The 13,427-nt window shown below is 42.1% G+C and overlaps 1 protein-coding gene across 2 annotated transcripts in view; it reads right to left on the bottom strand.

The window, feature by feature from the left end:
* The window catches only part of LOC122807290 (host cell factor 1-like), a 3,131,707-nt gene that overhangs the window by 928,387 nt on the left and 2,189,893 nt on the right, over positions 1 to 13,427 (bottom strand). For both annotated transcript variants that reach the window (XM_044078414.1, XM_044078415.1), the window contains exon 12: positions 12,312 to 12,525. In XM_044078414.1, the coding sequence (XP_043934349.1) occupies positions 12,312 to 12,525 (214 nt within the window). The remainder of the gene's footprint in view (positions 1 to 12,311; positions 12,526 to 13,427) is intronic.

Raw genomic sequence — 13,427 nt, 5'->3', positions numbered from 1 at the left:
ACTGTTTTTTTTTCTGCTCATCTGTAAACCTTGAGTGTGTGCGAAGCTGTTTGTCACACAGTGGCGGTTAGTGGTACCTTGTGTAGTGGTACCTTGTGTACATGCAATCACCAGAAGTTGAAATTTGTCTATAAAATAACCTCAGAATTTTACCTCAGTCCCACACTACTTATGGAGCAATTACTTTCAGAGATGAGCACCACTGCCGCATTTCGTTAGGACTGTTTAAGTCTAGATTACATTATTATAGCACCCAGGACTATTGCTGTTCAAACAGCATCTGGTTTGGGTGCTGGGCAGGATCGCTGAACAGGTTAGGTGAAGTTTTTACCAAGAAAGTATCCATTCCTTGTCCGATTACAAACACCTTCCACTCCTGTCCCTTGAAAAGTAAACATTAGGGCCTGCAACCATGGAAAGGCACTTTCCTGCAATCTCTGCATCTAGCTTGATGGACATGGGCATCCTGAGGCAATGTAGCAATCATCTTGTGTACACTGACAACCACATAATTCTGGAACAGACAAATACAGTATGTGACAGATGTAGTTGCACATTAACACTGGTGGCTAGACTCTCACATACAGACACAAAAAGCAACAAACATATTTATCAGTGACACACACACACACACACACACACACACACACACACACACACACACTACTCACCACACCTACAAAGGACCAGGCACACAGACCCACATATGTGGAGGTGCTCACTGGTAACATACCCAAACCTCAAAGGCCTCTCAAGTGCAGTTCTCATAAACTCCACATGCACACAAACAAGAGAATTCTCATCACAAAACATAAAGCTGCATCTCATTATGTTTCAACTACCAATCTCATAATGTGAAACATCTCACAACCCAATATTTTGTGTGTAGGAGACTCCATTGTGAAACACACCGATGTCCCTCTTACCAGGCTGGATAAGGAGAAGGTTACAGTTAGTTGTCTGTCAGCGGCCAGGATCCACCACATCATGCAAGCACTCAGGTCACTTACCCCCAAGTACCACTATGATTCAGTCATAGTCCATGTAGATGTAAAGTTCCCGAGAAGTACCTCCTTGAACTATAGGAAGAGACATGATTGATTACTGTCTCCAAGGATGATGCCATAATGCCAATAGAAAATAATTTACTTTACCAATTGGCTTAGCTACTGGTGTCATTCTAAAAGTGTCCAAAACTTGTCAGCCTGGGAGAACATGGCTGACAGGCCATGTTACTTTGCCAGACATGGTCTTCACCTGTCATCACTAAGCTTTTGGATATTGCCTTTTTTAGGCATTGCCAAGCAGACAAACCTTCCAACATAGCAAAATCTACTCAGGGCAGGTTAAAGGTGTTACTGCTCAATGCTAGGAGTCTCAGCAAGAAAAGTACAGTTTTGTACCTACCATAAATGTAGATGTTCGAAGATCCACATTGCTGCAGTCCTTACATATGGGTAGTCCGCTGTCCTCGGTCGGCCCGAATACCAAAGTATTAGGCTGACGTCGGTCATGGGCGCTCAGATCTGACATCAGAGCGTCAGGGTATAAAAGCGCATGACTGACGTCATATCCTCAGTCTTTTCTTGCCCCAGATGTCAGAAGGCCCTAAAAAGAAAGGCCACAGCCCAAAAACAGGATACCTCCCAAAAACATGCCCAACAACCACCATCACCCAAACCATATAACCATGCCAAACTACAGAGGGGAAGGAGGGAGGGTAAATTGGACTGCAGCAATGTGGATCTTCGAACATCTACATTTATGGTAGGTACAAAACTGTACTATGTTCTTCATCTCACATTGCTGCAGTCCTTACATATGGGTAGAATCCCAAAGCAGAGGTAAAGGGAGGATGGCAAAATCATAAAGCATTAGGGGCTGCTAAAATGCCCTGTAATATTGCAGTGGCAAATCCAGCCCTAGACTTAGAATAAAGAGGAAGGTGGTAATGCTTGGAAAAAGTATGTACTGAACTCCAAGTGGCTGCTTCCAAAATATCTTTTGTAGCTACCCCTTAGAAAGGCAGTAGAAGTGGCAGTAGCTCTAGTGGAATGAGGTCTGATTCCAGCCGGAATCTCCTTACCATGATGGGAATAACAGAAAGAAATACAAAACCCAATCCATTTAGAAATAGTTTGTTTTGAAACAGGTTTTCCCTGAGAACCCAAAGCAAAAGAAACAAACAACTGCTGAGACTGCCTGAACCCCTTGGTTCTGCTCAAATAATAACGTAACTGCCTGTGAATATCCAAAGTATGCAAAATCTTCTCCCCTTTATTTTGGGGGTTTGCATAAAAAGTAGGCAAATGAATAGTTTGGTTCAAGGCTACACTAGAAACCACTTTAGGCATAAAGGAAGGATTAGTACGCAAAGATACCCTATCCTTATGAAAAACCAGGAAAGGTTCTACTGCCATAAGGGCCTGTAATTCAGAAACCCTTCTTGCAGAGGTAATGGCCAACAAAAAAGCAGTCTTCCATGATAAATACTTTAACTCGGCAGTAGCTGCAGGCTCAAAAGGTTGTAGAGTAAGCTTCTCCAACACAAAATTGAGATCCCAAGCAGGAGTAGGAGCTCTACGTGGGGGTCTTATGTTCTTTGCCCCTCTAAGAAATTGCTTAAACAAAGGATGGGAAAATAAAGGAGGGTCACAGTCATAGTGAGCAGAAATGGCTGCAGCATGAACCTTTATCGAGGAGAAAGACAAACCCTTGTCCAATAACTCAGTAAGATATTGAAGAGAAACACTTAAATCAGGCTTGGAAACATCAAAGTCCTTCGCTTTGCTCCAAAGAAAAAATCTCCTCTATTTATCAGCGTAAACTTTCCTTGTACTAGGCCTTCTGGCCTCCAAAATAACATTCAAAACTTGTTGTGGAAGATGAGACCCTCCAGGGTCTAAAACCGAATATGCCAGGCTGTGAGATGCAGAGACTGAATCTTGACATTGAGGAAGTGATTGCCCTCCTGAGACAAAAGATGCGGAATCAAAGGCAGAGGCCATGGAAGCTCCCGTACCAAACTCCTCAGTAGTGGGTACCAGTGCTGTCGAGGCCAATCCGGCGCTATCAGAATCATGGATGGCTTGTCTATTCTGGCCTTCAGGAGTTCCTTGGGAATGAGAGGTAGAGGTGGAAAGGCATAGACATGAAGATTGTTCCAACTGAATGATAGAGCATCCACCTTCCAAGCTGTGGGATGAAATATTTTTGTGCAAAACTTTGGCAACTGGTAATTTAGTGGAGAAGCGAACAGATCTATGTCTGGAGTCCCCCATAACACTGTCAACTTTTGAAACACATGAGGATCCAGTTTCCACTCGTGAGGATCCACAATTTGTCTGCTCAACACATCCGCTAAGGAGTTCTGTGCTCCTGGTAGAAACCTTGCCTGAAGATTGAGGTGTAACCTGAGAGCAGTCTCCCACAAAATCATCGCTTGCCTGCAAAGAGGGTACGAATGGGTTCCCCCTTGCTTGTTGATGTACCACATGACAGTAGTGTTGTCTGTTTGAATCAACACCTGTCCTGGGTGAAGTAAATCCTTGAAAGCCATCAATGTAAATTGGACTGCTAACATCTCCTTCAAGTTGATATGCAAATGATGAAGTCTGACAGGCCACGTGTCTTGCACCCATTTCCCATTGAGGTGTGCTCCCCAAGCCTTGTCCGAGGCATCTGCCGTTAGAATCTGACTCGCCTCTGGTCGGGTCACAGAGAGTCCCTTGTTTAGGTGACATTCCTGAGCCCACCACAAAAATTCTTTCTGAATGCAAGGTATTATCTGAATGACAGTGTCTAGATCTTGGTAGTGTTGTATCCATACATTTTTGAGATACCATTGAAGCTTCCTCATATGCAATTTGGCATTGGGAAGCACCAGAATACAAGATGCCATGAACCCCAAGGCTTGAAGGACTGTCCTTGCAGTCAGCCTGGACTGTAGAGACATTTGATGGAAATAAAGAGAAAGGCTTCTTTGTTTGTCCGGGGTCAAAAAGGCCATCTGGGAAGCTGTATTCAGTCTCACACCCAGAAAGCACATGTCCTGAGAGGGTACTAGACTGGACTTTGTTTCGTTCACAGAATACCCTAGGCATCTTAACACTACCATCACATACTGTAGATGATGCAGAAGTTCGTCTTTGTGTTGTGCAATAATCAGGCAATCGTCCAAATAAGGATAAATCTGTATTCCTCTTAACCTGAAAAAGGCTATCACTGGAGCCAGAACCTTTGTGAACACTCTGGGCAGTAGATAAGCCAAAGGGCAATGCAGAGAACTGATAATGTAAATTTCCAGCCCGAAAACGCAGGTACCTCCTGCAACTGGGCCTGATAGGAACATGAAGATAAGCCTCTTTGAGATCCAGAGTTACCATCCAGTGATCTTTTCCCAACAGAGGTAAAAGCTGTTGTAACGTCAGCATTTTGAACTTTGGAATGTCCAGATAAGTGTTGAGGATAGATAAATCCAAAATTGGTCTCCACGTGTTCCCTTTCTTTGGTACTAGAAACAGGCGAGAATAAAATCCTAGTCCCACTTCTGACAGAGGAACTGGCTGTATAGCTCCTATTTGAAGAAGTAAAGAAATCTGCTTGTGCGCCTCTATCCTTTGACGAGGAGGAACGTCTGGCATGCCTTTGAAAGGAGGCAATGTATGGAAATAGAACTTGTAGCCTCGGTTTATAATGTCCAATACCCATTTGTCCTGGGTGACTAAAAGCCAGTTTTGCTTGAAGAGTGCTAACTTTCCTCCCAAAGGAGCTGCCAGGGAAGAAGAATCTGGCAGCTGAAAATGCAGGTCATTGGGCCTGTTTACGAAAGGACTGGCCCCTGCCCTCACCTGCAGGTTGTGCAGGTGAACTCCAAGTTCTAGGCCTGAAAGTACTGTGAGCTCTGCCCCTGCCACGTCTAGATCTACCCCTAGACTGAGAATCAGAAGAAGGGTAGGTCCACCCCTTAGTAGGCCAATTTCTACTAAACTTTGGGGGTTGCACCTGCAAAAAATCTTTAACAGTCTGCATGGACTTAGCCTTGTCTTCCATTTTCTTCAAAACCGACTCCACAGGGGGACCAAACAAAACTTCAGACTGTAAAGGAGCATCCAGAATTCTAGTTTTAACATGCTCGGACAAATTCTGATCCTTAAGCCAGGCGTGCCTACGAAGAACTGAACCAGTGGCAGCCACCCTAGAAGAGGCCTGTACAGCATCAAAACCACACTGCAAAGAATGCTTACCCACCTGTTCAGAGACATGTACTAAATCCTGTAATTCTTTACACTCTATGCCCTCTGCCAAAGCATCCACTTTAGATTTTAGCTGAGAAAGGAGGAAATTCTGATATTTCAACATATGAAACTGGCAATTTAAAGCCCTCATTGCTAAAGTAGAAGAGGTATACACCTTCTTACCCCATCTATCCAAAGCTCTAGCTTCCTTATCTAGAGGAACCGGATTCTTTACAACAGAAGCTCTAACACCCTTAGGCCCCTGACTAATAGTTTCTGGGTCCGCCCTAGGACTCTTATACAGATATTTATGAGCCTCAGGCACCCTGTAATACCTGTCCAGTTTAACTGGCGCAGGAGGCAAAGAATCTGGATTAAGGGAAGCCTCCGAGAAAACATCTTGAACAACATCCAAAACAGGAGGTATAGCCAAGGGTCTATGCTGTGGTAAAAACAAGAATTCCCTAAGCCTCTTCCGTGAATCAGAGAAATCCTGTCCTTCCCACTTAAAATGCTCCCTCATGGAATGCAGAGTTTCTGAAAATGAAAAATCCTCTGGAGGAGAAGTAGAAGGAGTGGAATCCTCTGCATCAGAATCTGAATAAGGGGGAAAATCTTGAATATCTTCAGCAGAAGAGTGAGTCATCTGAGGCCTGATCCAAACTTTCCAAGTCTGGCTCCACCCTGGGCCTCTTATCAGGAGGGGGCATAGAACCTCTAATTAAAGTAATCAAATCTTCTGCCATTTTAAGCATGTGCTTTTTAGGCACAGACCCTGAAGTACCTGGAGGGACACCAGAGGAAGGCAAAACAGACCTGCCCTTAGAAGAAGCCTTAGAAATAGTAGCAGAAGGCCTAACCACCTTAGGCATAGAAGGTAGAACAGTAACCTGAGAGGCCCCTTCAGCTTGACCTGACTCCTGTGAGGCCACATCCTGCAAAATCAAAGTTTCCCCCTGAGACTCAACAGAAACTTCAGCCGGATCCACCTGCTCCATTGTAGGTTCTGCAGGACCGGCGTCCGAAACGGACGAATCAACCTGTCTAGGTTTCAAGGATTTGTCTTTGCGCTTCTTCGTGGAAGCGGGCGTCGGAGGATCCGACGGCATATTATAATTACACCGCTTACCAAAGACTAACCTAGCACAATCTAACCTTCTTTTTATAGTGCGCTTATTAAACCTAGCACAAAACCGACACCCGACTAAGTCGTGGTCCAGTCCAAAACAAGGAATGCAAAGAGAGTGATAATCCCTATGCGGTATCTGTTTCCCACAAGAAATACAATTATTCACTTTTTCTGACATCCGGAATTAACTGAGGCAAGAAAAAACAAAAATATTCCCCAACGGGGTACTTAGCCCAACTTGGTTTCGGTCTGAAACTCAGAATACGAAAATTTCAGAACGCCGAACGGCACTTGCAACGCTGCTTCTGCATCGGACCATGCGGCAAAAAAGACTGAGGATATGACGTCGGTCATGCGCTTTTATACCCTGACGCTCTGATGTCAGATCTGAGCGCCCATGACCGACGTCAGCCTAATACTTTGGTATTCGGGCCGACCGAGGACAGCGGACTACCCATATGTAAGGACTGCAGCAATGTGAGATGAAGAACATCTGCACTCCCTCGAAGTTCTCCTCACCTTGGAGAATGCTGACATATGTGCAGTTACTGAAACATGCTTCAAAGGCATAGAAAGCACACCAACAGTACATGGCTATAATACCTTTCATATGTTCTGACCACCCACTGAACATGAAAGAGCAAAAGTGGAGGTGCATCTATCTACATAAAGGATAAGCATACCTCAAGGCTAGTCAAACAATATGATATGCCTGAGCTATTCCATGTCCAACTAACCACGTGGAAAATCCATTACCATATTCTTGTTAGCTACAGGTCCTCAGCATGAAGCAGGAAACCCATGCATCATACCTGAAGTTACTTGAATCACTCACCATTCAGCCCAAAACCGTACTTATAAGTGATTGTAACTACCCCTCGAGAAACTCTGAGGCATACATGACCACTAACATGGAGGCCCAAAGATTCCTTGACATTGTAAACTCAAATGCCCTGGAGCAACTAGTCTGCATTCCCACTAGGGGTACAAATATCCTAAACCTGCTACTCAAAAATATGGGAGAGTGCTACCCCCCCCCCCCCAAAGTGCGATGCCCTGACTGGGAAGATCCAATCACAAAGCAGTTTCCATTGAAATAAAGGTAAAATCAGAGCTCCCACCAAATCCCAAAAACTTTAAGAACTTTTCTCAGGCAAACTACCTCCTATTAAGTGATGGGATAAGCTAGTTTTCCCAAGCTCCCCCAAACCCAGAAAACACAGTAGCCTTTGTGGAAGAGTACACAAAAGCCCTGTATGGCCATACAAACAACTGCATAGAAACATCAGTGCTAGACCAAAATAAGCCCAGGTCAAACCACAAAAACAAGCCACTCTGGTAGACCCCTGATATTAATAGGTTGAACAACAAAAGAAAGAAAATCCTGTCAAGAAGTACGAAAGAATATGGACAACAGAGCAGAAAGTCCCTCATTAATCTAAACAAGAATCAGAGAACTAGTCAAGTCTCTGAAAGCAGACTTTGAGGCAAAAATTTCCTCCAAACCTAAGGATAACCATAAGATACTTTTCAGTTACATCCACAGTCTTAAGGGCAACACCCAACAATGTGCTGAATTACTTGTAGAATTCATCACCTATACTCAAGCCAGAAGATGTAGGAAAACTGCTGGTTGATAAAGTAAGCTCAAATTCTGCTCCCAGTTACTCCCAGTTATTCACCAAGAAATATCCTCCACCACTCCCCCACCAATTATCACCAAAGAACAGGCTGCCACTGCTCTCTCTAAAGTTAAAAACATAGGCTTTAATGGGCCCAATGATATACCAGGTTGCCTATTAAACAGCTTGAATCAGGCCCATTAAGATCTCTATTTAACTACAGCCTCTGGACAAGCTTTGTCCCAGCAGAGTGAAGGACAGCAACAGTCATCACTTTGCATAAAGAGCGACCATCAATTGACCCAGGAAATTAAATATGCATAAATTTGACTAGTTTTATACATAAGTCCATTGAAAGAATAATCATGGACATGATAAATAATGAAAGGAAAGCTCCCAACACTGGACCCAACCCAATTTGGCTTTGTTTAGGGTAGGTCACGCTTACTAAATCTGGTGGACTTCTTTGAGAAAGTCACTAAGACTCTGGATGAGGATAAAACAATGCATACTGCCTACCTTGACCTGGCCAAGACATCTGACAATTCCCCACTCAGGTATTACAAATAAAATCACAAAACTGGATATAAATCCCTACATCACCAGACAGATATCTAATTGGCTCATGGAAAGGACATATATTGTTAAAGTGGGTGAATCCAGATCCAGCAAGATGCCAGTTACTAGTGGTGTGCCACAGGGCTCAGTGCTGGGACCACTCCTGTTCGAAATACACTTACCTGAAGTAAAGGCTAATGTGGAATTCCTCTGGATGATGAAGTTTGCCGACAACAAGCAGGAGCCAATCACTGAATCCTCCAACGATTTAGGTATCCCTGAAGGAAGGTCTAAATCAGACAAATGATTGGTGCCAGATCCACAGCCTAAAACTAAATGGGAAAAATGCATCACACCCTTTGGGAAGTCAAATACTCCTGCGAATTACAACATTAATAGCACACCCCTACGAGTAGACTCATAGGTGAGAGATCCCACCTCATAAGTAAGGGTATCTCATCCATGGGACAAGGAGGTCATAACATCCCTGTACTTTTCGTTTATAAGGCCCATTATTGAGTACAATGCCCTAATTTGGCATGTACCTTGTAAAGCACATGCAGCAGCTGGAGAGACCACACAGGTTCCTCACCAGGAGAATCCAGGGCCTCAAAAATCTACCATACATAGCTAGGCTAAAAGCCCTATCCTTATACTCTGTTTCATACAGACTCCTCAGAGGTGACCTTTATCTGGCATACAAGGCGATCTCGGACCCTGCCTTGATGGGACTGCTGCATATCCGCAAGTCAAGCTCCACTCAAGTAACCCGTACACGTGGCCTCAACCTTGTCTGTGACATCAACAGGACTTGCTGGTGGAACAGATTTGTGTCCCAGAGACTCCCCCATCTGTGGTATAGACTCCCTCTCCATGTCAAGCAGAGTACCCCTTTACCCCTTTTTAAGCACAATCTGGATAACTGGATGCGAAATAGAAAATAAATTACTGGGATTCCACCCGTGTCCATGCTGGACAGGGGCATCGGGTGCTGATTTGTCTATGCATGGGCTAAACTCTTGGCTAGGCTTATAAGGGCCTCAGGGCTAATAGCCTAGTAACTTCCTATGATATAGGCACACAGACAGACAGTAGCCTGAACTTTGACCATCATGTGTCCACAGTGGTGAGGAAGTCCTTATATGTATATATACAATGCGCCACTTGACATGTACTAACTAGGCACTTACAGCAGCTGGATTGATCTCAGAAGCTCCTCACAATGAAAACACAGGGTGTTAATATGTCCTATGCAGACAGACTAAAAGCCTTATCATTTTTGTCTGTCTCCTACAGACTACTAAAGGGTGACCTATGCCTAACCTGCAAGGCATTCACAAATCCAGCCCGGATAGAGCTGTTACACATACACAAGACAAACAACACAACAGTCACCCAATTTAGGGATTTAAACCTGGTCTACCACTCAAACAAAACATGCTGCAGAGACAGATATGTGTCTCAGAGATTACTACTTCTTTGGAACAGGCTTATTTTTCATATTAAGCAGAGCTGCTCCCCCCTCTTCAAACACAGTTTGGATCAATAGATGGGGAATTGCAAATTTACACCTGGGGTAGTGCCTATGTCCCATATGGACATGGGCAGTCTGTAAAATACTCAAGGCATAGGCACAAACCTACGCCATCCTGTTGCCCCTACGGACCACTAATCCTATGAACCTATGAAATTATACTTGACTAGAGTAAGACAAGTACTTTGCTTTATGTGGACTGGAAGAAGATTCTACAGAAGCAGTACTCCCTGTGTTACAAACCTATCCCTACAACACATTCTACTTATTTTGCAAAAAAAAAATATTGAGATTCTTTGAGCAGTTGTTTATGATACCATTGGACTTATGAATGTGTAACTGGTCTGACAGAACTGGGTCTGTTGAAGCACTATACGCAAGGCATAACGAGGCTCTCTAAGGGAATGATGTACAGTGCAGAATCCAGGTACAATGACAAACAAACGGATATTACCAAGGAAGGAGGAGATTGAAGAACAGCAGGTAAAGGGGGAGGTAAGCATACAGTTAAAATTAAATAATCCAGTGCAATAAACATTGCTGCTCAGAAGAGAGGTAAAAACAGTCACTTTGTTGAAGTCTCTCAGAAAACTGAAACTGTTTAAAACAGGCTGCTGAACAGCCCCTCTATTGGTAAAGTTTACTTAATGGAATTCCCAAGGATGATTTTCTTTTGAGTAGACTTATATTTCATAACCTTACAGAAAAATGTATATAAAAAGCAATTACACACAGTACAGAAGCTAGCAAAAAGCTTAAAACAGGACAGAAATGCATAGTCAAAGGTAAAGAAGTAAAAAGTTACAAAGGTACTATAAAATGACTCAAAAATAATTTTTCATAGAAAGCTTTTAAACAGGAAATCTTTTCATCAAAATCAGCACCTGATCATAGCAAAAATAATGAGTAATGTAAAACCACACCCATGAGGACAGTTAGTAAAATGAATTATATTTTATAGCATTTCTGACACTCTACCTACAAGAGTGTGACAAAATCTAGAATCAGTACTGCTTATCAACCTGATAGTCATAAAGGATTTAGGTACCTATACTGATAAGAGACTCACCTTTGTCCACAACGGTCTCTTTGACAGTTAGAAAATTCTTCTATCTTACACAACTTATCCTTTGTGGTATCCTGTCAAGCTCCAAATAAGTTGTAGTCCTACTTTATTCTTCCCTTACTAGGCCAAGCCATACCTCTCAACTGTCCAGATTTTTGCCTCATATTTTTCTTATGTTCCTCATAAGATTTGTTGTTTTCTGGCAAATTAATGAAGACTGAAGTCACTAAATAATGACACACATTTGAGTTTCAGACTTTATATTCTACATAAAATGCATTCTAACACAAGACCTGTTATTCTATCAACTTTCCAAGGTTATAAGAGCAATATTTAAAATCTATCCCTATTTTTGGGCATCCCCCCCCCTTTATTTAGGCATTGTCCAGATATCCTGTGCTAAGAGGCTGAGAGTCCATCATTAAATATAAAGCCCAGTTTGGCATATACTTCTAAACCAGTTCAAAAGACATTAACACTTCCTCGCCAAAAATATCTCAGGTCTCCGTATCCTTAGTTAATCTGATAGAATAAAAGCTTTGTTCCTCTGCTCAAGACCATACAAACTCCCAGGGGTGACTGCGGCATAAGCCTTCTGTGCCATTAATGACATAGCACTGTTTGAACTTGTTCACCAAAGCAAAACCTGTGGTAAACCAAACACCTGTTCTATATGTTAAACTTGTACTACCACATCACCAATACCAGACAAGTACTTAACCCAATTTATTCATTTCTGAAATGGTCTGCCCTTATATATCAAGAGGCGTACTTCCTTGGAAACTGTTAAAACCACTCATGAATTTTTACCTGGGATATGTGGGGAAAATGGGATAAATGATGTGAATGAGATTCTCAGTGGTCTCCTTGGCCATAAGCTTAGTAAGAATCTATGAACAAGCAGGAAAACTGTCTCTGTCAATGGCAATGGAAAAGGTTTGTCCCTTTCAAAAATCCTGTAACTGTTTATTTCTGCAAAAGTCATTAATCTCTATTTGAAACCAACCAGTAAGAGACAATAAAGACAAAACTTGAAGGTATTACATCACTCCCAAATATGTACTTCTTTCATGGTGACATAGACTGACTAATGGACAATGCAGCTGCACTGTACAAGTCAAACAGTAAATTAACCAAGTTACATATACATGTTATATCCACTTACCACCAGCACTAGGTTGTCCAAGAATGCTTGTCACTGGTATGGTTTTGATGATTGTGGTCATTCCTGGCTTGGAGACAGCAGCAATGTTGCTAACATTCATGATGGTTGGCTTCATCCCAATATTTCCAGCCTGCGTTGTGCTGATAATAGCTGTGGGCTTGCCGTCAGGACTACTGACTAGTTTTAGAATAGTTCCTGCTGGTAATCCTTTGGTCTGAGGTAAAACATATACAGATTAGAAAAAACTACTCCCAATGCCCATTCCTAAAGCAAGCTACAAGAGAAAAAGATAAACAGCCCAATTACATACTAGTTCTCAGACTTTATCTTGTTAGAGTGTAAAACCTCAATACATTAAAAATATTTTCTTGCTTAAATATCTTTAGCATATACAGTAGACATATACATTTAATTGGTATTTCACTTATTTTAAACAACTCTGCATGCATTTTATTTAAATTTTCCTTATTAGTATAAGATCTCTTCCATCTCACATTTAAAATATCTCTTACTGTATCCTATACAACACTGCTTTACAATATATCACACAATTTATATCACAATTTTATACAAATACTAATAAGAACAAAAACTGTTTTGCTTGCAATTCTTTCTTCAGTCTCTTGTGTCCCTCTAAACACTAATAACGAAGTGGGGTATAGTCTTTATAGTTCACCCACCAGTTTTAAAATAGTCAACAAAATTCCAATTTCTTTTAACCACTCTTTCTTGCACAGCCAAATTCCATGTTTAATCTTACATGTAATGGGACTAATACTTTACAGTCTTCCATTTATTCACTAATTTCACAATGTTGTTGGTCTTCTTCCTGATCATCTACTTCTCCCAGCACCAGTCTCTGACTCTAATCCAAAGTACTCTTCATTTTTCTAGTCATCTCCTGTGCTTTTTTCTGTCACTCAAGCATTTTCCTTTTACAAAAATGAAAAGGTTTCACGGGTAAAATCTCTCTCTGTGGGTTTTGATAATGTCAGAAGAATGAGAAGTAAAGGCCTCTTCCGCTTGCTGACTACTCTTCAATGGCTAAACATTTTAAAATGGAAAAATATTCTGAAGACAACTAGATACAGCAATTTGAATCTACACCTGTCTCTC

Source organism: Protopterus annectens, chromosome 7.part0, assembly GCF_019279795.1.
Source record: "Protopterus annectens isolate FY-2018-M chromosome 7.part0, PAN1.0, whole genome shotgun sequence".
NCBI lineage: Eukaryota > Metazoa > Chordata > Ceratodontiformes > Protopteridae > Protopterus > Protopterus annectens.
The sequence above is the reverse complement of the archived record's forward strand: the minus strand, read 5'-3'. Positions and strand labels throughout refer to the sequence as shown.